We start from the raw sequence: 27,839 nt of genomic DNA on the forward strand, positions 1-27,839 counted from the left end.
AACTTGAGGAAAAGAAAAGTATAGCAGTCCAAGAACTTTACCAAAATATTATTCATCTATACAAAAGCAAGTCACTCTTAAACATGCAGAAGTTCTGAATGCCATTCACCCATGTATCCAACCCAAGTATTTCTCAGATGCTACCAGAAGACAGCATCTGATATATCATGATGATTACATCAGAGTATAGGTCTTCAAGTAGGGAGAGATAAGCAGATTTTTTTTTTAATTTAGAAAAAATAAACCCTGCATAAATAGTTTAAAGAAGGATGATCATATTTCAGGAAACTTACAGTATTTTTTAAAGACAGATTCTTAAAAAAAAAAAGAAAATATTATATTGAAAATTCATTACTAGCATGTGTTTTAAATCTTACCTTTGGAAAGCTCAGGTTCAGAGAAATTTCCTGCAAGGTAAGAAGGCAGTTGGAAGAGAAGTCTGAAGGGCAAATGTTTAGATTTCAGATATTCCTTGGTTCATTCAGGGATTCAGTACCACTATATTTAGGTTTCAGACAGGGCTGTGGTAGTGTACAAAGAGGGAAACCACAGAAACGATCAAGGGAGCCAAAAGCAGAGATGGTCTGTGGAATACTTTAGTTTGGAACTTTGGGAGGAATGTTTCCTGCAGAGTGGCTCCAAATTTCCATCAGGGTGTCAGAAATAAGTGGATGAATACATTTGGGAAGTACTACTCCGAAGACTTCCCTTAGACATGGGTATCACACAGAAGTCCAAGTATGCTCTGGTGGAGACACGGAAAGTAGCTGAGAATAGAGAACCAATCCACCTGCAGTGAGGATCATATGACTTCTTCACAGCAGAAGGTGTAGTGGGGATGGCTTAACCCAGAAACTGGAAGGAGACACTACTGACATACAATGCCATTGTGATGATGAGGCAGCCCTCTTGGAAACAGGAAATTCCACAACTGTATGGGAACCTAATTTATAACTATTAACATTAAAAAATATACAAATACATATATGGTCTGCCTCAGTAACCTGTTTGAGAAATATCCTCTACAAATAAAGGTGGTAGTATATAAAGATACTTAAATAACAAGGCTTACTCTACCAGTATATTTGTCTGTAGTAGCAAAGACCTGGAAATGATTTGGATGCCTATCAATGAGAAAATCATTAAATAAATTGTGGTTATCTTTACCATGCAAAATTATGTAGTGTAAAGGCCTACAACCTGGAAAAGATGCCAATCATTATTGTTTAAAGAATAATCTAAGTTGAAGAATAATGCATGTACACTATTGATTCTATTTTTTAAAATAAGCAAACACCAAGTTAGACACATGTATAATTTTGCTTATAATCATAAGACTGTAAAAACAAGATGGAAAGATGTACAATAGATTGTCAACTTTGAGTAACCCAAAGCAGTAAAATTGGATGGAAGTGGGAGATTTTTTTTAACATACCTCTGCATTAGTTGGCTACTATTTTTATAACTTTAAAATTAATAAAAGCAATATAAGATGAGTAAACTAAAGTAGAATGTACTTATCATCTTAATCAACAGCTTGGATTGATTTTTTCCCTGTGCGTCTCAATCTCAGAGAGCAATAAGAAGTATCTTTAGGAATTAGGAAGGATAAGAACATTTTACAAGTTTTTGTTGTTTCTTCTTTGTAAAAGAGGATTTTATGAAAACAATATATTCCTTAGTGATGTAGTCTTCCACCTGATTCTCCATACAGATTTGACCTTTGTAAATTGTTCAGGAAAGAAACAGCAAGAGAAGGGACTCTTCTCTTTAGGTTCTTTGTTATACCTTATTACAACATGCAATTATCAATATAAGAAGCATACTGTTCTCAGGTACTTCCAAATGTCATGATGCATTTGCAAAGTGAAAATGCAAGGTCATGATCTGAACATATTCATTTATTCAATGTTCACTTAATATTTATTAAACACTCAGTTGGCGTCAGGCACCAAGGACAGAAAAGCAAACAAGAAAGACATGATCCCTGCTCTCATGGAACTTGAAATATGTCAAGATGTGTAGTCTTAGCAATTTTAAGTGTGATGAATGTTACCAAAGGGAAAGATGTGATCTCATGTATATGCATTTATCTAACCTTACATAATCAAGGAAAGCCCCTTTTCCAGTGTGCTAACAAATCTGAGACTAGAAAATGGAGTCAAGAGGCTTCTTTCAGAGGAAGGTAAAGGAGAAAGAAAAAGACAAGCAAGGAACGGATTAAGCCTTAGAAAGCATGCTCAGAATTTGGAACTGTACCTGGAGAGAAATGAGAAGGTACTGATGTGTCTTAATCAAGGGGATGACACAAGTAGATTTTCATTCTCCATAAAGATCCTCCTAGCTATTCTTGGGGTTTGAAAGTATTAAGAGTAGATATTCACAGACCAGTGGGGAGTTATTTTTTGTGATTGAGACAAGAGATGATGGTGTCAATGGCATGACTCTTCTATGAACTGAAAAATAAAATTAGAATGTAGATTTGATATGATTAAACAAATGTACTGGTAAGGACAAATAAGAAGTCACGGTAAACCCAAAGGGGGAAAGCAATTCACTGGGCTAAGCACCACGAGAGGAGCAGGAAGACTCTGTCAGGAGTGGGGAAACCAGTGGGTATAATTTTAGGCACAAGAGATAGAGGTTCATCTCAAATTCACAATGGAGATGTCAAGTCAGAGAGTTCTTAGGGAATTCACCAAATTTAAAAGACAACAGCACATGGCTAGACTGTGGGCCTCCCTTGTGGCTCAGCTGGTAAAGAATCTGCCTGCAATGCAGCAGACGTGGGTTCGATCCCTGGGTTGGGAAGATCCCCTGGAGAAGGGAAAGGCTACACACACTTCAGTATTCTGGCTTGGAGAATTCCATGGACTGTATAGTCCATGGGGTCGCAAATAGTTGGACACGACTGAGCGACCTTCATTTTCACTTTCATGGCTAAAGTGTATTATAATTTAAACCACAGGAGTGAATGAAATGGCTAGAGAGACAGTTCAGCAAGTGGAAACAAGAATACCTCGAATAGCTAGCTGAGGAACTCCAACATTTAACAGTCAGTGAGAGAATGATCAGGAGAGAGCAGCCAGGGAAGTAACAGAAAAACCAGTTGTCATGCCACACAAGCCAAGCAAAGGACAGTGAGGAGTAAATACTTATCTGCGGCCAGAACCTCTCAGCAGGCCAACAGAAAGATAAGGATGTAAAATCTAGCAGAATTAGTGATAGAGAGGCCACTGGTGATATTAGCTACCAGATATGGGAGCGGTTATAGTGGAGTGGTAGGTGGGAAAGCCAAGTTGGAATGGATTAAGTGAACGAACAAAAAGAAAATACAGAATATCCTGACAGATACAGCCAAAGATTAGCTATGAACAACTCTTCTTTTTTCCTCATTTGATAACTATATTTTCCAGAGAAACGTGAGACATCTCCTGAAAGGTGGGACTTCTCTGTAGCTCAAATGGTAAATAATCTGCCTGCAATGCAGGAGACCAGACTTTGACTCCTGTGTTGGGAAGATCCTCTGAAGAAGGGAATGGAAATCTACTCCGCTATTCTTGCCTGGAGAATTCCATGGACAGAGAAGCCTGGAGGGCTACAGTTCGTGGGGTTGCAAAGAGCCACACACGACTGAGTAACCAACGTACACGCAGTAAAGCACTGATACTTGGTTCAGGTCACAGTTGCACTTAATCCCAGAAGGTCTTCAGTTCCCAGGAGGTCCCCCTTTTCACTCTGAAAAATGGAGATGTCACTAATTATATTTATTAATGTACCAGAGATCACTGAGCCAAGTTCTCCCAGTTTAATTCATTTATTCACTCATTCATTTATTCTTACCTATTCAATCAATTGTTACATTAGCAAACATGAATACCTACAGTGTGCAAGATATTTAACAAGAGTTTAATGAGGGAGAGTAAAAAGCTATTTTTATCAGGTTATTAAGAATTGGTTTGAGAGGGAAGTAATAAGCGGCACTTGTTTTCTTTATCTGAACAAAATAAGAGAAAAAAATGAATAAAGCAAATGGAGAATCACAACATTTCCAACATTTACTGCTCATAACGGCTAATCTAGGGATGCAGTTTATGGTGAGAGTCGAGGGCTTCTGGTGAAATGTAGAATCAAGCCAGTATGCCCAAGACAGTACTGAACTAGGGCAGGTTTCCCACACAGACATAGAACCTGTTTCTGGAAAAGCCATGCAGAATATTCAGAGGGATTAAAAAAAAGCAGAGGAATTGGGCAAAGCAGGCCCAGAATTATCCTTCAAAGATATACCACTCCGAGAAGCCACTCTACCTCTTTTGGGCAGAATAAGTCAAGGAACTGGGAGAGAAAGTAGCACCCTCTTTGATATGCAAGCCAACATGAGGGGTGGAAAGGACCTGTTTCCTCACAGTGGATAATGATACAGGTACTACCACAGTGATTTAGGGAGGGATATGCAATGGCACAAAAGAGCCGCATAATATTAGGGAGGTGATAGGACACATGGAAACAAGAGCACCTGTGGCAGCTGTCGGAGAATCTCCATTATTTAACAGTCAGCAAAGAAAGAAACTGACATCATATTTCCTACCTTGTGTACCAGGAAAATTGCATTAATTCATTAATTAAGCATTTGTTGAGACCTTGCTAACTGCTAAGAACTAGGCTAGGCAGTGGGCAGTTAAGGTGACTGTGGTTCACATTGTCTGTATTTGTTTGCTAGTCCTATGATAACACCATAGAACAAAACTGTATGACTTAATACAAATTTATTTTTACAGAAAACTTAGAACAAGTGTTCACCAGCAGGGCTATGCTCCCTCTGAAGGTGCTACAGGAGGGTCTGTTCCAGGCTTCTCTGCTGGCTTCTGATTATCTCCTGGTTTGTAGCAACATTAACTCCAGTCTTCATATGGTATGCTACCTGGATGCTTGTCTAATTTCCCTTTTATAAGGACACTAGTCATCCTCAGTCAGGGGCCCACCCTACTGATCTACTATTTTATTAGGAGAACTAATAACTACTACTACTTAGTTAAGATAGCTGCATCCTATTTCCAAATAGGAAATAAGTTCATTTTCTGTGATTTTGGTGGTTTGGACCTCAACATATGAATGTTGGAGCGGGGCGGGGGTTGGGGGGGACACAATCCAATTCACTAAACAGTATTTAGGCAGGTTTACCTCACAATCCACTGAACCAATATTTATCATGTCTAGGACTATAAATTATTGTTTCACGCTTCATTACAATTATTTCCCTGCTTAATAAGGAGAGTAGAATTTAACTTCATTATATTTTAGATAATATGTCTTTCTTTTGTATGTGGCTTAATATTTTAAAAAATCAAATATGTTGAGTATTATATAAGTAACTGAGAAAGAACCCATTAAGATCAGAATGGACTTTTAAAAAATAGACTTTATATTTTAGATCAATTTTAAGTTCACAGCAAAATTAAGAGAAAGGAACAGAAATCTCTAACACTGTCTGACCACACAAATGCATTATCTCCCCCATTACTAATCCTCCACAGCATGGTACATTTTACAGCTGACGAAACTACAATGACACATCGCCATCACTCAAAGTCTATAGTTTACAATAGGGTTCACTCCTGGTGTTGTATATTTTATGCTGCTGCTAAGTTGCATCAGTCGTGTCTGACTCTGTGCAACCCCATAGGTGGCAGCCCCCCAGGCTTCCCTGTCCCTGGGATTCTCCAGGCAAGAACACTGGAGCGGGTTGCCATTTCCTTTTCCAATGCATGAAAGTGAAAAGTGAAAGTGAAGTCGCTCAGTAGTATCCAACTCTTAGTGACCTCACGGACTGCAGCCTACCAGGCTCCTCCATCCATGGGATTTTCCAGGCAAGAATACTGGAGTGGGGTGCCAGTGCCTTCTCCATGTATATTTTATGAGTCTTAACAACTGTATAATGACACATAGCCACCACTGAAATATATAGGGTGGTTTGACTGCTCTAAAAATCCTCTGTGCTCTGCTTTCATCCGTCTCGCCCCTCTAACTCTTGGAAACCATTGATGCTTTCACTGTCTCCATAGTTTAGCCTTTTCCAGAATGTTATATAGTGTACAGGACTTCCCTGGTGGCTCAGACGGTAAAGCATCTGACTACAATCTGGGAGACCCGGGTTTGATCCCTGGGTCGGGAAGATCCCCTGGAGAAGGAAATGGCAACCGACTCCAGTACTCTTGCCTGGAAAATCCCATGGACAAAGAAGCATGGCAGGCTACAGTCCATGGGGTCGCAAAGAGTCGGACAAGACTGAGTGACTTTACTCACTCACTCACTCACTCATAGTGTATAGAGTTGTTTCAGATTGGCTTCTTTCACTTAGTAAAACACATTTAAGTCTGCTTGATGTCTTTTAATAGTTTTATAGTTCATTTATTTTCAGCACTAAATAATATTTCATTGTCTGGATATATCACCATAATAAACTTTTAGTAATTAGGGATGGGAAAGAATAGATTTTACCAAGGCGTATGTGTAGCCATTCTTGCTAACATTCTTCCCTTCTCATGAAGTTTAGCTTAAAATTCTATGTGTGCAAATGCGCCTTAACACAGATCTCATATGTGTCAAATCTATGACTTGAGAAACCTTAGACTATTTACATTCTGACTAAGGAGAAAGAAGCAAATAACCCCATGATTGTTTTTCTTTCATAGTGGTTTGAAAGTATTTCTTGATTAGGAAGTGGTTATATAGAAATGGCCTTTTAAACCTCCATCACACTTTTCTTAGAATGGTTTTATTGTTAAATCCAAACATGAATTTTTTGGATATGTAAATGAATTTCCCCCAAGATGCCTGCTGCTCAAGTGAACAGACTTTATCAAACACTGGCAGTTTTGAGCATTTCATTTTGAGTTTCTAGGTCCATTAGATGCCTTGCAAACCAGAGGAGGGGTTTATTTTTGCCCTGATAATATAAACAAAAATCATTTCAATAAAGAATGAATATTTATTTTTAGAGAATGACAATAATTAAAAAAAATTTCCCTATGACTAGGACTGTTGTATTTCCTAGAAATTCTGTCGAAACTTTGAGATAAGGATAGGTGTTGATAATATACAGTCTTAAAACCAATGACCTATAAAAAACAAGATTTGTATATAATTTTATTTCTGTGAAAATTAAATATAATTTATTTGGATTCAGCAAATAATTTCCTTCTTCCCATAAAATATTCAGAAAAGCTCAAAGATCTGTACACAGCATAGGGACTTAAAAACATTTAATGGGAAGAGAGTTAAATGAATGCATTTTTGCACTCAGTACAGTTCACATAAATTCTATAGCTCTGGTCCAGTAGAAGGTTTTGATATTACATACGTATAGTAGTCATTCCATTTACTTACATGTTTATTGCTCTAGCAGTATCTAACACATTGCCTTTAGGATGCAAGGCTAACAATAAATCAGAATACCATGGCTTTGAATGTCCCTACTGAGTTTTATTAAAGGATAATCAGAAACCAAGATAAAATATTTCAAGAAGATTGCCTATTTTATACCTTATCCATATTTTCATTTGACATGGTCTGTGCATATAGTTAATGTTAAGCTTTCTGTAATTGCCTTCCTTTGAAATAAGGGAACATAATATTTCAAAGCCAGATAGGAAATTGTTGATTTAATTTCTTTTCTATTCAGTCATAAAATATGAATTTTCAAAACTTGCTATACCCTGTGAGAGAGCTCTATGATTTATATTTTTAATGGCTCTGTGACAAATTTTAATAAATCTAATAACTTTTTTCTTTTGTCTTTATGTTATTTTTAGGAAATAAGCATCGTTGAAGGACATTTAATGGGAAAAAATGGTTGAGGAACATATTTGTAGCTTATAAGGAAAGAGAATAGAATAATTTGAGATTATTTTTTTCTTTTTGTTTAACTGTTCTCAGATAGCAATAAACACTCCACAAGGAGTAGTAGAATATAATTGCTAAGGCTGGTGTCTTAGCAATTGGGTTTTGAATCTGTTCTTATCGGTGTGCTGTTGGGCAAGTCATTTAACTCACTCTGTGCCTGCCTCAGTTTCCTTAAGTGGAGTAACATTACATTACGTAAGGATTAGATAAGACATGTATATATATTGTGTAGAACAGTAAACTACCAGAACATAGTAGGTGCTCAGTAAATGTTATATATTTTTAATATGTGAATTATACTACACAGAACACTAAATAAACTGTAGAGTTCAATCAATCAAGCAACTTAAATGTTTTCTCCCCATAGAAGCAAGAAGTATGGTCAACTTCATATGATTTTTAAGACAGGTGTTTCAAAAAACAATGCAAATTCTTAACAAAGAAAGATACACATAAAGCTAATGTATCTTCTTTAAAAGGTGTGTGCACAAATTGAGCTTTTCTTCCTCAGTCGAAACTTGCTGTGGTATTAACTCATTTAAAGGAGGGAAAATAATCTTCAGAAATCACACATTTTTCCCAAGTTCTGTATGTTTTCCTGCAGAGTTCTACATTTGATTTTGCTGGGTGCCAGGGACTGCTACTGAGCTATGAACTTGGCTTTCGTACCTTTGAGGGTACTGATTAAAATCATAGTCAGAGACACAGCTCTTCTCTTTTATATTAGCCCAAGGCTTTCTCCTAATATAGACTCAAGGTAAGCTTGGTTTTCAAATCTAATAGACAGCTCCAGACTCTTGTTCACTTTGGTAGCACTATGGTAGTGACCACAGCAGTGAAAGTGGTGGGGCCTGAAGATTTTCCTTACTTTCCTGCAAACTTGGCAGTCTCATCAAAAAGCATGTCTGTTAGGTTGATATAAAGACTTCTTGTATTGTTGTAACAGTAGGATGGAGTGGAGGCTATCATAACATGCTTGCTCTACTGCTAGAAGCTGAAGTTTTTGGAATTTGAAATATAGGCACTTGTAAATAAATGAATATTTTAGGGTTGACTCTTGGACAGGAGAAAAATATCATTGTAATTGATTTTTCATATGGCCATACTATAGATTATTTTCCACTGTGAAAATGGAGGACATTCTGCTTTCAGAAAGGAAGCTGTCACGCAGTGGCCACCTGCATTCTATGCAGCCAGCTGATTGAAATAAGTCAATGTCCTGGCATACTGCTCAAACAGCGCTCCTGTCAATTTTCTTTGCTTTTCCTAACCTTCTCAAATGAGAAGAGGAATTATAATATGGGTGCCAAAATATTTGCACATTGAATGATTAGTGAATATTAACTCATCATTTAGGAAAAAAAATTACTTTTTTGATGTAGTAAAACATGCACTGGGACCAAATCCAAAAGTACAGAGAAGAAAAACAGTGCAAAGCTCTTTCTATCCTGTTTCTACTCCCAGTGCTCCAGCAATCCCATAAGCAAAGGTGGTAATATTTTCTGCTTTCTGAGGTGTTTCTATGCACACTGATTACTGACTTGTAGTTGGTATTTTTCTGATTCCTTAGTTCTCCTAAAATATCTCTAAGTTCTAAAAACAAAGCACTATAATTTCATTTTATGTATGGTATGAGAATGAGGAAGGGTGGCCCTTAAACACTGTGGCAATTTTAAAAGTGTATTTTTTCCGGATATTTTAACTAATATTTAATATTTGAGAATATGAAAGAAAGACAAGCCTAGAATAAACTAGAATTAGGGAAAGTTAGGGTATGAGTAACTATGCTGCTGATTTTTGAGATGATATATCAACTGAGGGAGCAGGAATGCCCAACCTGATTACTTTGTACCGGTAATATCTGTAACCAAATTGGATCTCATTTACTTAGGAGGTCAGTCAGGGAAATATGAATTAATAAGAAAGCATATTCAATATCTCAAAATTATTTTTCATTTACATCTATAATCCAAAATTAGTTACACATTCTTTGGAATACTAAAAGAACAATATGAGGAATTATGAAAATAGAAAAATGCAAGGTGTATGAGTGGAAGATGACAGGAAAAATTTGGGTGTATAAAAAGCTAAATTGGGAAGAATTACTAAAAAGATTAGTAGAGGGAATTACTTTTCATTGACAAGGAAAAAGAATTGCTGCCATAATTAGGATATATTCTTCTTTTTAATTTTTAACATTTTAATAAAAGCAGACTGGACTAATGGCAATAAAATGAATCTTCACATCATTGAAACTATATGTGCTATATGATTTTCATAATGCAATGAATTTTGAAGATATTTATCATATAGAAACAAGCACCCCAAATCTTCAACCAACTTTGGGCTGAGAGAAGTTGACACAAGTACTGAAAATAGTCAAAGACCAAAACAAGATATGAACTAAAATATAAGACTTGTATGTACAATAATTTTCAGATCTTTCAAAATTCTGACAAAAATCAGCAAATTAGTACTGCATGAAGCATCACTTTCTGAAGTTTAAGGAACATCACAGGGGCTGAAAGAAAAGGCAGAAGATTTTATTCAACCTTGATCTTGATAATTCAGGTGTCATTCTTTGGGGCCAAATTGGAGTCAAGATATTGTTTCATGAGAACAAGAAGTCAATTAGAAAATAAAAGATGGAGGTGCTATCCCTTTATCCCTGAGTGCTCAGCGAGGCCTTATCCAGAGACCTTCCCTCTTCAGAGTCAAAGAGCAGCCTTCAGTCAGAAATAACTAGAGCAACTTTTGTCTGACAATAAAGTAGCTAAGATTCCACACTGAATTGATAAACATATCCATGAGGAGAAATATGAGATAAGCAAATAGACTACAGGGTGAATATCAAACCTAGAGAGAATGGAAGACCATGACTAGAAAGAAGCTTAGACTCTAACAATGCTTGGAGAACCCGAAGACACAAACGTTTCAGCTAGTCTGTAGGCTTTCTGAGTGTGCTTTACAAACCCCAGTGTGACCATGGTTGTTCCTGCTGTGCATTCCTCCTTCATGTATCAAATCTCTCTCTCATGTGCATCACATAAACACTCAGAGAAGCCGGAAAAAACTCCGCAAAAGGTTGAGTGCAAAGATTCCAAAATTGCTGAATCAGTCTTTGGGCATGAAGAGGTTCAAATAGTACTTCCCTTTCAGTTTAATCACAAAGTGAGTCTGCCTTGATTTAAAATGACATCCCTGAAATTAATCATGATTTCATGTTTGTTTACAGTGGTACAGTTATAGTTACTACTAGTTCATAGCTACAGACTCTAAAGAGATTATCTTGTTACTTTATAATCATATGTGGATACTTGGAGCATTTTACAATTAGGGCAGCTTTCACGTTCAAATAATCATTTAAGAAAAGATTAATAAATGGAATATCTAATTTTTGAAAATTAACTTTTTAAAACAGCTCCAGAAATCTGCCCCTCCAGTGGGGAGATAAACCAGTACTATGTTTGGGAACAAAATAATACAATTAAACCTCCCTTGCAAAAAAAAAAAAAAAAAAAGAGGGAGAGAGATAAAGATCTGAGTGGATACACACATCACAGTCTCTGTGAACCCACACAAAAATAAGCAGGGCATAGGCGTTGGGGTGGTTTCAGAGTGCACCATTATTCACAGGAAAACAGCGAGATTCACCACGGAGGACATAATTCTTTTGACAGTGACAGGACCTCATTCACAGAACCAGGACTGATGGTGCATGCACAGTCAGCGTGCCAAGCGGCACAGGACCTGGATGCGGGTCCCTAACGGTGAACTGAGATCATTGCTGAGGACACTCAGTGATCACATAAGGGACACTCTGTTTGCTCTCTGGGAGACGCAGTTCATTTGCACTAATTGCAGGCTTGGGGGCCTGGAGAAGGCAGCTCTGTGTACACATACTGTATTCCCTTTGTTGGTGAAGGTAGCTCTCACGGGCCCTGTTCCTCCTGGCATTGTAAATGTGTGTGTATTAACAGAGAGACTTAGCTGCCTTTAAAATATATGTGCATTTCTAATTCTTTGCACTAGGCTTACTAATCACTGGTGAGGGGAAGCTACAATATAATAGTGAATTACTCTCCGGAAAAGTTGAGCAGATAATTCATGAAATAAAAGGAATCCAGGAAAGCCTAACCCAATTAGGCCTAACCCAAGCCAAACCCTACTGTTTACAGGACTTGTTTTTCTTCAGAAAAGTTTCACTGAAAAAAAAAAAAAGTTCTATCTACTGATCTACTAAGCACCTATCATTTTCACAGTTACAAAGATTGACTAATTCTCATCTTTAAGGATGTGTCTTTTAAAATATACTACTTTCTTTTGTTCAAACAACTTTTGAAGAAATGTAAGATCATGAATCCTCATATCTTTCAAACTTCGAAACACTGCATGTTGAAGACACTGAACAGTGGAAAATGAGCATAAAATAAATCTAATCATGTTGCTATAGTGAAGCTTTGACATTCTCAAGAGGTTTGGTTGACTGGAAAAATAAATATTTACCAAGAATTTGAAATAATTAATTATACATACTAATCACTAACACAAGCAAACAAAAAAGTAGACATAATCCTTGTCCTGGTAACATTTACAATTTATGAGGGAATCACAGATATGCACATTATGAAAAGTTACCTACAAGGACCAGGTTAACTAGTATCTCCTAAATGAATGAGAAGTGTAAGCTGGACTTCAATAATTCAGAAATGGACAGTCTCAGTTTTTCATTACAAGAGTCAACAAATGATTACCAGAGAATATAAACATTGGATTGAATTGTGAATAGAACAATAGTATGTTTGAATGTGGGAAAGGCTTGTCAGATAGGTGAAGGTGTTTTCTGAGTATAAGATGCAGATGAGAGAAGGCAGCGGGGGGAACCAAAGATAACAGGTGTTGCAGTCAAGTGTGGGAGGATCTAGGCTGTCCAAAGAGTTTGAAGGACGAGAAACAGAAGCTCATCCAAGTTTTGAGAAGGATATGTAACCAAATGCTGGTTTGAAGCCTTTTAATTGATTGAAGAGCAACAGGGAAATTGACAGGAAAGGAGCCTATGGGACAGGAGGTCAGTTAGGTGACATGTGAGTGCATGCTAGTCCCTTCAGTTGTCAGACTCTGCGACACCATGGACTAGGCTCCTCTGTCTATGAAATTCTCCGGGCGAGGAGACTGGAGTGAGGTGCCATTTCTTCTCCAGGGAATCTTCCTAACCCAGGGATCTAATTCATGTCTATTATATCTCCTGAACTGGCAGGCGGGTTCTTTACCATTAGTGCCACCTGGGAAGCCCAAGTTAGGTGACTGTGTTCCCCAAATGAGGGGATAAGGCAGTGATCTAAGGAAGGCTAAGGAAGGCATAGATAAAAGCTAAAGGCCAAGTGATCTTATTATTTTTTTAATCTAATAATGCATATCCAGGAAGTGGGAGAAAAGTATCAGACTCTGAACTATCTGGGTGAGAGGCAGATTTAGAGAAAACTGATTAGATGCTTTGTGAGTTGGCTTGCTTGTTTGTTTTTAGGAGAAGAGTTTAAAGTGGAATTTTGTATTTAAGTTGCTGAAGCAATACCTGGGGAGGGAGGTGTGTGTAGTCCATGGGCAGTAGTTAGAATTATGGCCCTGGAACACAAGGGAGAAATGAAGGCTGCAGATAAATCTAAGTATCTGAAGCCACAGGGCTGAATATCACCTCTACCAAGATAAAGATGTTTGAACATAAGGTGAGGTTGATGGCAAGGGAAGGTTTTCTGAGCATATGAATTTTAAATAGCATTTTAAAGACAAATTCTCCTAGATGATTTAAGGATGTATCATCCTTGCAAGCATTAGAGCTAATGTCACTTCCATGAACTTTTTGAAGGACAAATATAATGGAATACAATGTAGATGGAGTACACTGAACTACAGGACTGTGATTTACCTCACAGAGGTCAGGAGTCATTTTGTCCTCAGTGTAGTTAACAACACAGGGAAATATGGTGGAGTGGAAAAGGATGAGTTCAGGTTTCCCTGGGTTCAGAGTTCAACTCTGCTTTCATCAGCTTACTAAAGTACTTTAAGGTAAATTTCAGCATCTCATTTCTTAAGCAAATATACTGTGATTATGGGACTAGAGATAACATATATCCCATATAGCTTGTACATAGTATGCATTCACTAAAGGAAAGTTGTCATTATTTATTTTATTTTTGTAATGTTTATTACTTACAAGGATAAAACTACATTTCTAAGGGTAGAACTACACTGATTTCCATTACCAAAGTGACATATCAGAAAAAGAAACATTTCTGTAATGCAATTTTGAATAAATAGAGGGAAACTAGAATAAAATAAATATTCACATACGTGAATATTCATTGATGTTAGTAAAACTTAATTGACTGATTATCTATTTAAAAGTGGTCATTGACTTTATATACATATGGCATGAGAGCAAAAGAAATATAATTCTACAAACTACATTTCAAAGGAGTAAAGATCAAGACAATGAGTAATAGGTATAAACTGAGGACTCTAAAACCTTTATGTCCACAGTGAAAACGGTTCACTTTGGTGAAGTATATAAGGGGTTAAAGACTAGTAGGTTTGGTACTTAACTGCTGTTGCTGTTGTTTAGTCACTAAGTCATGTCTAAATCTTTGCCACGCCGTGAACTGTAGCCTGCCAGGCTCCTCTGGATCCCCTGGAGGAGGAAATGGTAAACCACTCCAGTATGCTTGCTGGGATAATCCCATAGACAGAGGAGCCCGGAAGGCTACAGTTCATGGGACTTGCAAAGAGTCAGACATACATATATAAAGAATATTATATATATATATATATAAAACTAGAAATATTTTATATCCAGAGAAGGAAATGAGTTGCCTTTTACATGATTTACAGAAATGAAAAAAAAAAAAAAAAATCACCTAGTAGGTAAAAACTTATAATTCCTTCTTTAAAGATGTTCAAGTAAAATGGTCATATTGCAGAGAAGAAGCCAATTCTGACTCCATGTTGGAATTGTTTGACTTGCTTTTCATTGCTTTTGTTATTATAATCATACAGAATGATCTGTCTCAAGAGAATACTGCTCCTCTGCCTGACTGTTTAAAGTGTTTTTGTTCAACCCCGTCCACCTGTGGATGGCAGGAAGGAAGAAATTAACACATCCCCTGCCTGAGGCTTGTCATTCTGGGAGATGTTTGCAATATTTCCCATAACAACTATAAATATCTATGCACCCAACATGGGAGCACCTCAATACATAAGACAAACATTAACAGACATAAAAGGAGAAATTGACAGTAACACAATAATAGTAGGAGACTTTAACACCCCACTCACACCAATGGACAGATCATCAAAACAGAAAATTAATAAGAAAACACAAGGCTTAAATGACATATTAAGAGATGGATCTCACTGATGTCTTCTGGACATTCCATCCAAAAGCAGAAGAATACATCTTCATCTCAAGGGCACATGGAACATTCTCCAGGATAGACCTGGAGATTTGTGACCTGATTTGGGTCACAAATCAAACCTCAGTAAACTTAAGAAAACTGAAATTGTATCGTTCATCTTCTCTGACCACAATGCTATGAGGCTAGATATCAGTTACAGGAAAAAAAACTGTAAGAAACACAAACACATGGAGATTAAACAACACATTTCTCATAACCAACAGGTTACTGAAGAAATCAAAAGGGAAATCAAAGAAACAAATGACAATGAAAACAAGACAACTCAAAACCTATGGGATGCAGCAAAAGCAGTTCTAAGAGGGAAGTTTGTAGCAATACGATCCTACCTAAAGAAACAATAAAAACATTGAATAGACAACCTAACTTTATACCTAAAACTACTGGAAAAATAATAAGAAAAAAAACCCCAAAGTTAGTAAAAGGAAGAAATCATAAAGATCTGGGCAGAAAGAAAATGAAAGAAACAATAGTAAAGATTAATAAAACTAAAAGTTGGTTCTTTGAGAAGATAAACAAAATCAACAGACCTTTAGCCCGACTCATCAAGAACAAAAGAGAGATGAATCAAATCAACAAAATTAGAAATGAAAAAGGAGAGGTTACAACAGACAATGCAGAAATACAGAGGATTATAGAGACTATTATGAAAAACTATATGGCAATAAAATGGATAACCTGGAAGAAACAGACAGATTCATAGAAAAGTTTAATCTTCTAAGACTAACCCAGGAAGAAATAGAAATTATGAACAACTCAGTTACAAGCACTGAAATTGAAGCTGTGATAAAAAATCTCCCAAAAAACAAATCCCCAGGACCAGATGGCTTCACAGGAGAATTTCATCAAACTTTTAGAAGAGCTAATGCCTATCCTTCTAAAATTCTTTCAAAAGAGTATAGAGGAAGGAACACTTCCAAACTCATTCTACAAGGCCACCATCATGACACCAAAACCAGACAAAGAAAACACAAAAACTTTCCTTCCTGAGAAGGAAAATGAAACACTTGATCATGATTGTTCTCTATTCCTAACTTTAAAACTATGCAGCTTGGGAAGATCTAATGGATACCCCATTAGACAATCCTGACATGGAAATATTTACAGATGGCAGTTCTTTTGTTCAGGATGGAAAGCGTAAAGCAGGTTATGCCGTGGCGACTGCTGAACAGGTTTTGGAAGCAAAATCTCTCCCCATCTGGATTACAATGAAGTGGGAAGTATCCTGGAGAGGACTGGGAAACTGATTTTACTCATATGCCAAAAGCTAATGGATATTCTTGCTTACAAGTTTGGGTAGATACTTTTATTGGATGGATTGAGGCTTTTCTCTGTCATAGTGAACAGGCTAAGGAGGTTATAAAGATTCTCTTCATGAATGGAAGGGTTCCAGTGGTGGACATCTCCACTTCAAGGAAAGGACTTTCTCCAAGTCTGTGAATACCTTCAACAACAATCACATGCGATGCCTCTTCTTCATCTGATGACATCTACCAACCCTAAAATGGACTGGTGCAATACGTTGCACTTTAACTATGGACTTAATGTGTCTTTTAATTTTGATTTTAACTTGTTTCAATGACTATGTTGCCTTACATCTGTAACTGTGTAACTGAATTTGTTTCTAGCCGCATGAAAGTTTTTAAGTTACAAAAGGTTGCTCAAACTCCTGCTACTGCTGCACCTTCCTCCCACTACTATTTGGGGCCCCTGGATCAGATATCCTCAATAGGATTAGGTGAATATGTTGCCTCGCCAATTTAGGGACAACGCCCCTTCTCAGCTCGGAAGCAGTTATGGAACGAGAATGATGCCCCTTTTCCCTAGGCAACATAATTCTCCTAAAAGAAAAGGGGGGAATGAGAGAGTCATTTCCTAGGCAGGTTGATAAGAAGGCTAGGGGTCCCCAAGGAGAGAGGGGTCTGGAATTCTCAAGGAGGGAGAAAGGACAAACTTTTTCCTTCTCTACATTCCTTAGGATTATAGAACAACAATGTATTCTGCCTGAGGACAGTCTCTGGATTAAACCTTTTGGCTAATTCTGTAAATTATGGGAGTAGACCTGCTCTTTACAAGGATTATATAACAACAACGTATTCTGTCTGAGGACAGTCTCTGGATTAAACTTTCTGGCTAATTCTGTTATCTTAAAATGTAAATTATGGGAGTAGGTCTGGTGAGGTCTTTACAACATCCAGACATTCTTTGGATTTACTGGAGAGTATATAACTTCATTGCTAACACTAACAAGTGGGTACTCTTTCTACCCCCTTCTGATGCCTATGTCAGAAGCTTTCTCTATCTCCTTTATACTTTAATAAAACTTTATTACACACACACACACACACAAAGAAAACTATAGGCCAATATCACTGATGAACATAGATACAAAAATCTTCAACAAAATTTTAGCAAACAGAATTCAGCAACACATCAAAAAGCTCATACACCATGATCAAGTTGGGTTTATTCCAGGAATGCAAGGATTCTTCAGTATATGCAAATCAGTCAATGTGATATACCATATTAACAAACAGAAAAATAAAAACCCTATGATAATCTCAATAGATACAGAAAAAGCCTTTGACAAAATTCAGCACCCATTTATGATTAAAACTCTTCAAAAAATGGGCACAGAAGGAAACTACCTTAACATTATAAAGGCCATATATGATAAGCCTACAGCAAACATCATTCTCAATGGTGAAAAACTGAAAGCATTCCTCACTAAGATCAGGAACAAGACAATGGTGTCCATTCTCACCACTATTATTCACCATAGTAGTGGAAGTCCTAGCTACAGCAATCAGAGAAGAAAAATAAATTAAAAAAAAAAATCCAGATTGGAAAAGAAGTAAAGCACTCAATGTTTGTGGATGACATGATACTGCACATAGAAAACCCTAAAGATAGTATCAGAAAATTAATAAGAGCTAATCAGTGAATTTAGCAAAGTTGCAGGATACAAAATCAATACACAGAAATCACTTGCATTTCTATATACTAACAATGAAAAATCAGAAAGAGCAATTAAGGAATCAATCCCATTCACCATGGCAACTAAAAGAATAAAATATCTAGGAATAAATTTACCTAAGGAGACAAAAGAACTGTACACAGAAAATTATAAGACATTAATGAAAGAAATCAAAGGTGACATAAACAGACAGAGAGATATTCCATGTTCCTGAAGAATCAATATTCTGAAAATGACTGTACCACCAAATGCAACCTACAGATTCAATGCGATCCCTATCAAATCACCAATGGCATTTTTCACAGAACTAGAACAAAAAATTTCACAACTCATATGGACACAAAAGACCCTGAATATCCAAAGCAGCCTTGAGAAAGAAGAATGGAGCTGGAAGAATCAACCTTCCTGACTTCAGATTATGCTACAAAGCTACAGTCATCAAGACAGTATGGTACTGCTACATAAACAGAAATATAGACCAACGGAACAATTAATGGCCTTTTTGCTTTGCTTCCTCACCTCCCCCTTCTCTGGTCTATAAAAGAGCCTGGTGTTCAGATCCCAGTAAGATGGTTATTTTGAGGTGCTAGCCTGCTCTCTTCTCAGTCATCTGGCTTCCCAAATAAAGTTCTTTTCCTTGCCTCACCACCTTGTCTCTCAGATTCTTTGATCTGTCCTGCAGCAAGCAGAGTGAGCTTGGACTTGGTAATAGGCATGTATTTACAGACTGTTAAGAAATGTATTTATTCTTCTATTTGGTAATATTAATATAAGACTCAGGATAGTACAGCAGCTAAGAGTACTGGTTCTGGATCCAGATTTCCTATATATGAATTCCAGTTACAAGGCAAGTTATTTAACTGTAGTGTACCTCAGTCCTCATCTGTAAAACGGCATCTAACTAAGAAGACTATAAGAGAATTAAATGAACTGATACACATAATGAGGTTAAGGAGATCCTAGCACAGGATAAGATCCAAAAGAAGTTAATTATTTAATATTATTTATTACCACTGTTATCAATTTTACTTGTAATGGAATAAAGTTACCTCAGTAAACTTTCTCCTTTTCCAAATGTATCTCATTAATTATATTATTTATGCTCTATACTGAGGTCTAATATTAATTATTATTATAGGCTCCTACAGGGCCGTGTTAGCAACAATTTTCTCAATATTATTTGAAATGTCCTGAATCCAATGAATGTATATGGGGAGAAGACAAAGGCACAACAAAGACCCTGGGCTAGAAAAAATGTGATGAGGGTGAAATGGTGAAGAGTTGGTGAGGTTCATATGGTGATGAGATTCAAATGGTAAATGTACACAAGAGGGGGGCAAAGAAGTTTCATCTTAAAATCCCTGTTGAAACTTTCTATCTTAAAAACTCTCTTGGATAAACATAAAGAAAAACAGAGACCCTTCAAAAATGGGACTTGTCAAAGGATTTCTAATGAAGGATGATGAAACAGCTTTCTGGTTTGGGGCTGTTTTCGCCTATCTTTCAGGTCCCATAATAAGAAAGAAAAAGCAGTATAAGACAACTGCTACACCAGGTTCACAGAGGCACTGTTTGTGGCATCTGTTGACCACCCAGATATCCTGAAGCTGGCCTGCATAGTTGTTCTCTATTATTTTCAGGCTCAGAAGTCCAGAGACAGTTACAAGGCTAGTGTTGGTTAAGAAGAGTTCAAATCAGTCCATTTTACCTGAAGCCTTAAAAACATCCTAGTCATAGAAAGCAAAACAAAATATTTCTCATGTCTAAGGTATGAATAAAAGGGGATGGAGCTTTCCAGATTCACTATACCCTCAAGTTAAAATAAATTTCTAGTCTGAGAATTTGTATGTCAAGAATGTTGCATTTGATTTGCCCTAAATAGAGTATAAATGGAACAGAAATCAATGATTTGTGCCTTATCAAGGCCATATATTTTACATTTTCAGTTATAAGGTTTTAATCAGTAAGAAATCCTATAACTGCTCTTTAACATCCAACTCCTGCTTCTTTTGTGATTATTTTCTTCCACTTAGCTGAACTGTTTTGCTTTTCACATCAAAGTTCAACTAAGGAAACTATGTCTTATCAACTTAATTTAAATCCATTACATGATGAAAAGTAAATATTTTGACAGAAACATTTCAGAATCAAAAATCAAAAAGAGATGGTATCTAAGTGCTTGAAAATTATCAGATCATTTTATAGTAAATAAACTACATTATGTACCTAAAGTGATTCTTAGCATTTACCCAGAAATCAATGATTGTTGGGGTCAGAGAATAATTTTTAACCAATATATTAATAGAGGAAGCTATCCTCATATATTAACCAAAATGAAACCATTTTCTAAGGTTTTATACCTTGATTGACACATATTGACTGTTTGGTCTCCTCATATTTAATGAAGAACATCTATACAGGTATTATGGAAAATGAAGGTAAAAATAGGCTTATGAAACTTTTCTTTGATAAAAAATAATTGGGCATGAAAATTCAAATAATATGTTGCTATCGAAGTAGTACAGTGATAAAGTAAAAGTATAGACATCAAAGTAGTTGTAGAAAATATCTTAAGAATAATGTTTGCAAGATACATGTATTAACATTGTTTTCAGTGGTTTTAACACAGCTCTTAGATTTTCAATGCCCATTAAAATAATGATATGCCATTATTAACAAATAAATAAGTAAAACAAAACTTTAGAAACTTTTTCCAAGATTACAGGCAAAGAGAATGTTATAGTTTAATTTTGGTTATTATGAATAAGATGAAAAACCTATATTATAAATACATTTTTGTACTATATTAGCAATAAGCATAAGAAAATTGCAAATGCATACCTTGTGCAAAAACTTTATATCTGCCTAGTATTTTTTATATTGGGACAGATGATAAATTAAAGGGATAATATCTTTCCCTTGTTCAAGGTAATTGCCTTCATGATATCAATTGTGAAGATGTTTTCTCCAAATTGCCAGATTGTGTGATAAGGGTGGAAGGATAAACACATGGGCATTTTGTAATTACAGTTATTCTGTGGACTGTATTCACTGACGTTGTTGACTAAATCACATGACACAACCTCTATTGACAGAGCTGAAAGTATAGTAAGGTTTATAAGGATAACTTTATCTAATTAATATCTAATACTAATTAACAGAAAAAATTTCACAATGTGACACAGTTGTATTCATGACTTATAACACCTTCTAAGATTTAAATCACTCACTGAAAGTGAAAGTCTCTCAGTCATGTCCAACTCTTTGGGACCCAGTCCATGGAATTCTCCACGCCAGAATACTGGAGTGGGTAGCCTTTCCCTTCTCCAGGGGATCTTCCTAACCCAGCAATTGAATCCAGGTCTCCTGCACTGCAGGCAGATTCTTTACCAACTGAGCTATCAGGGAAGCCCCAAACTACTCACTATATTGCCACTAAAATTGGATGAGTAAAACCAGAAATAGAGGAAGTTGAATAAACTGCGAGATACACCAAAATTTAACCTAATAAATTCAGATACAAGAATCATATCCTTCCCATTTGATATCATAATCCTCTGCTGGAATATAACTATAAACATTATATATATATATATATACACATACATATACATATATATATACATATATATATATATACACACACACACACACATATATATATACACAAACACACATACATGCATACATATACATATGAAAATAAATGTGAAAAAATATATATAACAAACTGTATATCTCTGAACACAGATATAATATATATTCATCTATTTCCAGAAGAACTGCTGAACCCATGACAAATGAAAATGACTAACCTGGTGTTACTACTACTCCATTTCCATTGACCACAGGCCTCTCTTCCTCTTCCTCCTCAGGAGGCTCTATGCTTGCTTTCTCCATGTTGCTCACTGATTTATTCCTCTTTCGTTTTCCTTCAGCACTTGGAGTGGCTCCAGGAAGTATCTGGTCTGTTACATTTAATAATAATGGTGCTGGTTCTGCTGGAGGCTTTGGGGTACCGTAGTAATTGTCTGCAAACAATACAAAGCATTATGAAGTTAAGTATTTCTCCTACTGATGTGCATAATTTGTAAAGAATGGAAATTTTATTAACAAATGGGGGTCCTAGTTTGTATACATATTATATATATATATTTTTATATACATACAAATATATCATTTTATAGTCTTTTACATTTTTAATACATGAATTTGTTTCTTCTTTTGTATTGGGCTTTAATGCTTAAGGAAAGATATAGATCTATCTTTATTTCACCTTAGTGCCAAATAAAATATAGTCTTACTTATTGATATGGCACACAGCAATTTCAAATTAATAAAAAATTTTGATAAGTTCTTATTATAATTGTTTAAAGAATAATTATATCTGAATAAGAGTATAGGTAACTTTCTTTTTTAAAGCAAATCTCACAACATTCTGCAAAGGCACAAACACACTGTGCTTTTCTCCAGCTTTCAAAGGGCTCTGGCTGCTGTCTTTGATGTGCACAGCATCCTGCCCAGAGCTGTATCTCCCTGCCATTTTAGTCGTTCCCATGACTGCTGACAGTGGGCCTGCTGCTTTAATCGTTCTTCAGATTACCACAGCTCTTTTTCCCACAGTTCCATGATCTCAGCTACAGAATCATTTGTTTCTCTCATCAGCCTGTGAAACTTGTTAAAGAGGAGACTAATTCCTGTGTATCTCTGTAACAAGAGGCTGCAAATAGTGGGCATGGCATAGGAGCTTACTACGTGAATATCCACATGTATTCAAGGCAAATCACTTTCTAAAGAATAGTTTAATTTTTTGATTGGCAAAAAAAATAATGGTGTTTTTTAAAAAGATCAGTGGTATAATTTCAGCATCAACTTCAAACCCATTATTGTGTTTTCAATTAATTGAATAGTTTATGCACATCTTTGCTCACTCATTCATTGGAGTCTTTATTTAGCATTGACTATGAACCCAAGCACTTCAGTATACCTCTGAGAGAAAATGATGACTAAAATGCAGTCCTTGTCTTCCAGATGCTCAAGGGTCTAGGCAGACAAGCATTAAAACAGCAAATAGGATTAAGCACTCAAACAAGGAGACATAGAGAGGAAAACCCATCTCACTACCTGCAGAGGCCACTGAAGGTAACTGGGAAGACAGTGTGGTGTGAAAGAAACAACTCTTAAGTAGAAGTGACGGGGTCTAGATGTGTAGTTTCTATGTAACTATAATTCAAGTAACTCAGTAAGGCTCACTCTCTTCATCTATATATTGGGAATGGCAATACTTGTTAAAATCACCTGTATTGTGAACTGCAAACAACTAAAACACACTCCAGTTAAATTAAAATTGATAAGGATGAGAAGATGTGAGGTGGCTACTTGAGGGAAGAGACTGGAAAATCTTGAGGAAAATGGGCAGAACCAAAGAAGTTGTGTCTGGACACCCAGGCTTTGTGTGCTGGCCCTGGACTCTGAAGTCTAGCAGATCCCACTACCTCAGGCACAACCCTCAGTAGCAGCCGCCCTGGTGGGGATGAACTCAAACTCTTCTCAGGAGCTCTGATTTTATTCATTTCCAGGGAAACTTTCAGGAAAGGTCATCTCATTGGCTGAATCACAGGCACAAGAGAGCCCTTGAGCTGCTGAGGAGCTCCCCCCATCCTTAGATGTCAGGGAGGAGTCTAGAGCCCTATTTTCATCCATTGTATATCAGGGTTCTCCCTGGGACAGGAAGGGCCTTGAGGTGCTGGACAGGCAGAAATTATAAACCTTCACTACATGTGCCCACCTGGGTTGTTGTGACGATGAAGTAAGGATGTATGAGGAAGAGCTTCATAAACTGTGAAACTGCCCGTTTTAATGGCAGTGTAAACTTCAGGCTGGCACGAAGTGAGTGATGGTTCTGGAGGCCAGCCATGCCACTGACACTGTGCTCATTTTCACAGATATTCACAGTTGTAAGAACAATACCAGAGAAAAATTATCATGTAAAGTGGTTCTTAAACATGTAGAACTTATAAACAGAAGTCTGCAAAGTGGATGTTACATATTTTGCTAAAGGTTGCTTTCTAATTTGATTTAAAGCATTTCAAATGAATCAGACCTTTGAATGCACTCGCCAAATTCTGAGCAAACAAAACCTGTTAGTTGTTCCTAGAAGTCTATGAACTATTACTGTATCACAGCACCCAAAAGACCTAGCATAGTTCTTAGTATATTGCTGTGTTTCCTATAGAATCATAACACTTAACTTCTTATGTAATAAATATAATGTAAATTAGTAAATAGTCCTGCATGTTCCAATAAGTAGTATAATTTTAAGCAGTGTTCTGATTTTTTAATGCTTCTAAATATACATAGTACTAAGAGAAGTGAGTTTGAGTAGGCTCCAGGAGTTGGTGAGGGACAGGGAAGCCTGGCGTGCTGTAGTCTATGGGGTCACAAAGAGTCGGACATGACTAAGTGATTGAACTGAACTTAAGTAAAGTGTTAGTTGCTCAACTGTGATCAGCGTTTTGCGATCCCACAGACTGTAGCCCCCACCAAGCTTCTCTGTCCATGGAATTCTCTAGGAAAGAATACTGGAGTGGGTAGTCATTTCCTTCTCCAGGGGATCATCCTGACCAGGCATTATGCAGGAGAACTGCATTCTTTACTGTCTGAAAAACCACTGAAAGATGAGCCCCCCAGGTCACTAGGTGTCTAATACACTACTGGGGAAGAGTGGAGAAGTAGCTCCAGGAGAATGAAGAGGCTGAGCCAAGTAGAAACGCTGCCTAGTTGTGGATTTAGTGGTGTACGTAAAGTCTGATACTGTAAAGAACAATATTGCATAGGTACCTGGAATGTTAGGTCCATTAATCAAGGTAAATTGGTGGTCAAAGAAGAGATGGCAAGAGTGAACACTGAGGGGAAAAAAAGAGTGAAAATTGACATTTTAGGAATTAGTGAACTAAAATCGACAGGAATGGGAGAATATAATTCAGATGACCATTATATCTACTACTGTGGGCAAGAATCCCTTAGAAGAAATCGAGTAGCCCTCATAGTCAAAAAACAAACAAACAAACAAAAACAAACAGAGTCTAAAATGCAGTACTTGGGTGCAATCTCAAAAATGACAATGATCTTGGTTCCTTTGCGAGGAAAACCATTCAATGCCACAGTAATTCAAGTTTATGCCCAACCACTAGTGCCAAAAAAGCTGAAGCTGAGCAGTTCTTTGCAGACACACAAGACCTTCTAGAACTAACATCAAAAAAAGATGCCCTTTTCATCATAACGGAGTGGAATGCAAAAGTAGGAAGTCGAGAGATAAATGGAATAACAAGCAAGTTTGGCCTTGGGGTACAAAATAAAGCAGGGTAAAGCTAACAGAGCCTTGCCAAGATAGCAAACACCCTCTTCCAAAAACACAAGAGATGATTCCACACATGGACATGACCAGATGGTCAATACTAAAATCAAACTGATTGTATCCTTTGCAGCCAAAGGTGGAGAAGCTCTGTATAGTCAGTAAAAATAAGACCTGGAGCTGACTGTGACTCAGATCATGAACTCCTTATCGTAAAATTCAGACTTAAATTGAAGAAAGTAGGGAAAGCCACTAGGCCATTCAGGGGTTGACCTAAATCAAATCTCTTATGATTATACAGTGGAAGTGACAGATTCAAGGGATTAGATCTGACAGAGTGCCTGAAGAACAATGGATAGAGGTTTGTAACACTGTACAGGAGGCAGTGACCAAAACCATCCCCAAGAAAAAGAAATGCAACAAGGCAAGATGGTTGTCTGAGGAGGCCTTACAAATAGCTGAGGAAAGAAGTGAGAGGAAAAGGAGAAGGCAAAAATATACCCAACTTAATGCAGAGTTCCCAAGAATAGCAAGGAGAGATAAGAAGCCTTCTTAAGTGAACAATGCAAAGAAATAGAGAAAATAGTAGAAAGGGAAAAATTAGAGATTTCTTCAAGAAAATTAGAGATACCAAGGGAACACTTCATTCAAAGATGGGCACAATAAAAGACAGAAATAAGTTAGGACATAACAGAAATAGAAGAGATTAAGAAGCGATGCTAAGAATACACAGAACTGTATGAAAAAGGTGATGTAGATAAAACACAATGGTGTGGTTATTCACCTAGCACCAGACATCCTGGAGTGTGTAGTCAAGTTGGCCTTAGGAGGCATCACTATGAATAAAGCTAGTGGAGGTGATGGAATTCCAGCTGAGCTACTTCAAATCCTAAAAGATGTTGCTGTTAAAGTGCCGTACTCAATATGCCAGCACATTTGGAAAACTCAGCAGTGGCCACAGGACTGGAAAAGGTCAGTTTTCATTCCAATTCCAAAGAAAGGCAATGCCAAAAAATGTTCAAACTATCACACAATTGTGCCCATTTCACAAGTTAGCAAGATAATGCTCAAAACTCTTCAAGCTAGACTTCAACAGTACGTGAACTGAGAACATCCAGGTGCACAAGCTAGATTTAGAAAATGCACAGGAACTAGAGATCAAATTGCCAACATCCGTTGGATCATAGAAAAAGCAACAGAATTCCAGAAACACATCTACTTCTGTTTCATTGACTAAGTTAAAGCCTTTGACTGTGTGGATCACAATAACTGTGGAAAATTCTTAGAGATGGGAATACCAGACCACCTTACCCACTTCCTGTGAAACCTGTATATAGGTGAAGAAGCAACAGTTAGAACCAGACATGGAACAATGGACTGGTTCAAAATTGGGAAAAGAGTACGTCAAGGCTATATATTGTCACCCTGCTTATTTAATTTATATGCAGAGTACATCACTAGAAATACCAGGCTGGATGAAGCACAGTGGAATCAAGATCCAGGAGAAATATCAATAACCTCAGATACGGAGATGACACCACCCTTATGGCAGAAAAAAAAAGAGGAACTAAAGAGTCTCTTGATGAATGTGAAAAAAGAGAGTGAAAAAGTTGGCTTAAAACTCAGCGTTCAGAAAACTAAGATCATAGCATTCAGTCCCATCACTTCATGGCAAATAGATGGGGAAACAATGGAAATAGTGACAGACTTTATTTTTTTGGGCTCCCAAATCACTGCAGATGGTGACTGCAGCCATGAAATTAAAAGACGTTTGCTCCTTGGATGAAAAGCCATGACAAACCTAGACAGTATATTCAAAAGCAGAGACATTACATTACTGACAAAGGTCCATCCAGTCAAAGCTGTGGTTTCCCAATAGTTATGTATGGATGTGAAAGTTGGAACGCAAAGAAGACTGGGTGTGGAAGAACTGATGCTTTTGAACTGGGGTGTTGGAGAAGAATCTCAAGAGTCCCTTGGACTGCAAGGAGATCCAACCAGTCCATCCTAAAGGAAACCACTCCTGAATATTCATTTAAAGGACCGATGCTGAAGCTAAGGCTCTAATAATTTGGCTACGTGATGTGAAAAGCTGACTCATTAGAAAAGACCCTGATGCTCGGAAAGATTGAAGGCAGGA

The 27,839-nt window shown here is 37.0% G+C and overlaps 1 protein-coding gene across 2 annotated transcripts in view; it reads right to left on the reverse strand.

Moving 5' to 3' along the window:
• MAGI2 (membrane associated guanylate kinase, WW and PDZ domain containing 2) overlaps window positions 1-27,839 on the reverse strand; it is a 1,495,474-nt gene that overhangs the window by 519,263 nt on the left and 948,372 nt on the right. For both annotated transcript variants that reach the window (XM_018047275.1, XM_018047276.1), the window contains exon 4: window positions 22,161-22,376. In XM_018047275.1, the coding sequence (XP_017902764.1) occupies window positions 22,161-22,376 (216 nt within the window). The remainder of the gene's footprint in view (window positions 1-22,160; window positions 22,377-27,839) is intronic.

The sequence above is a fragment of the Capra hircus genome, chromosome 4 (genome assembly GCF_001704415.2).
Source record: "Capra hircus breed San Clemente chromosome 4, ASM170441v1, whole genome shotgun sequence".
NCBI classification, from domain to species: Eukaryota; Metazoa; Chordata; class Mammalia; order Artiodactyla; family Bovidae; genus Capra; species Capra hircus.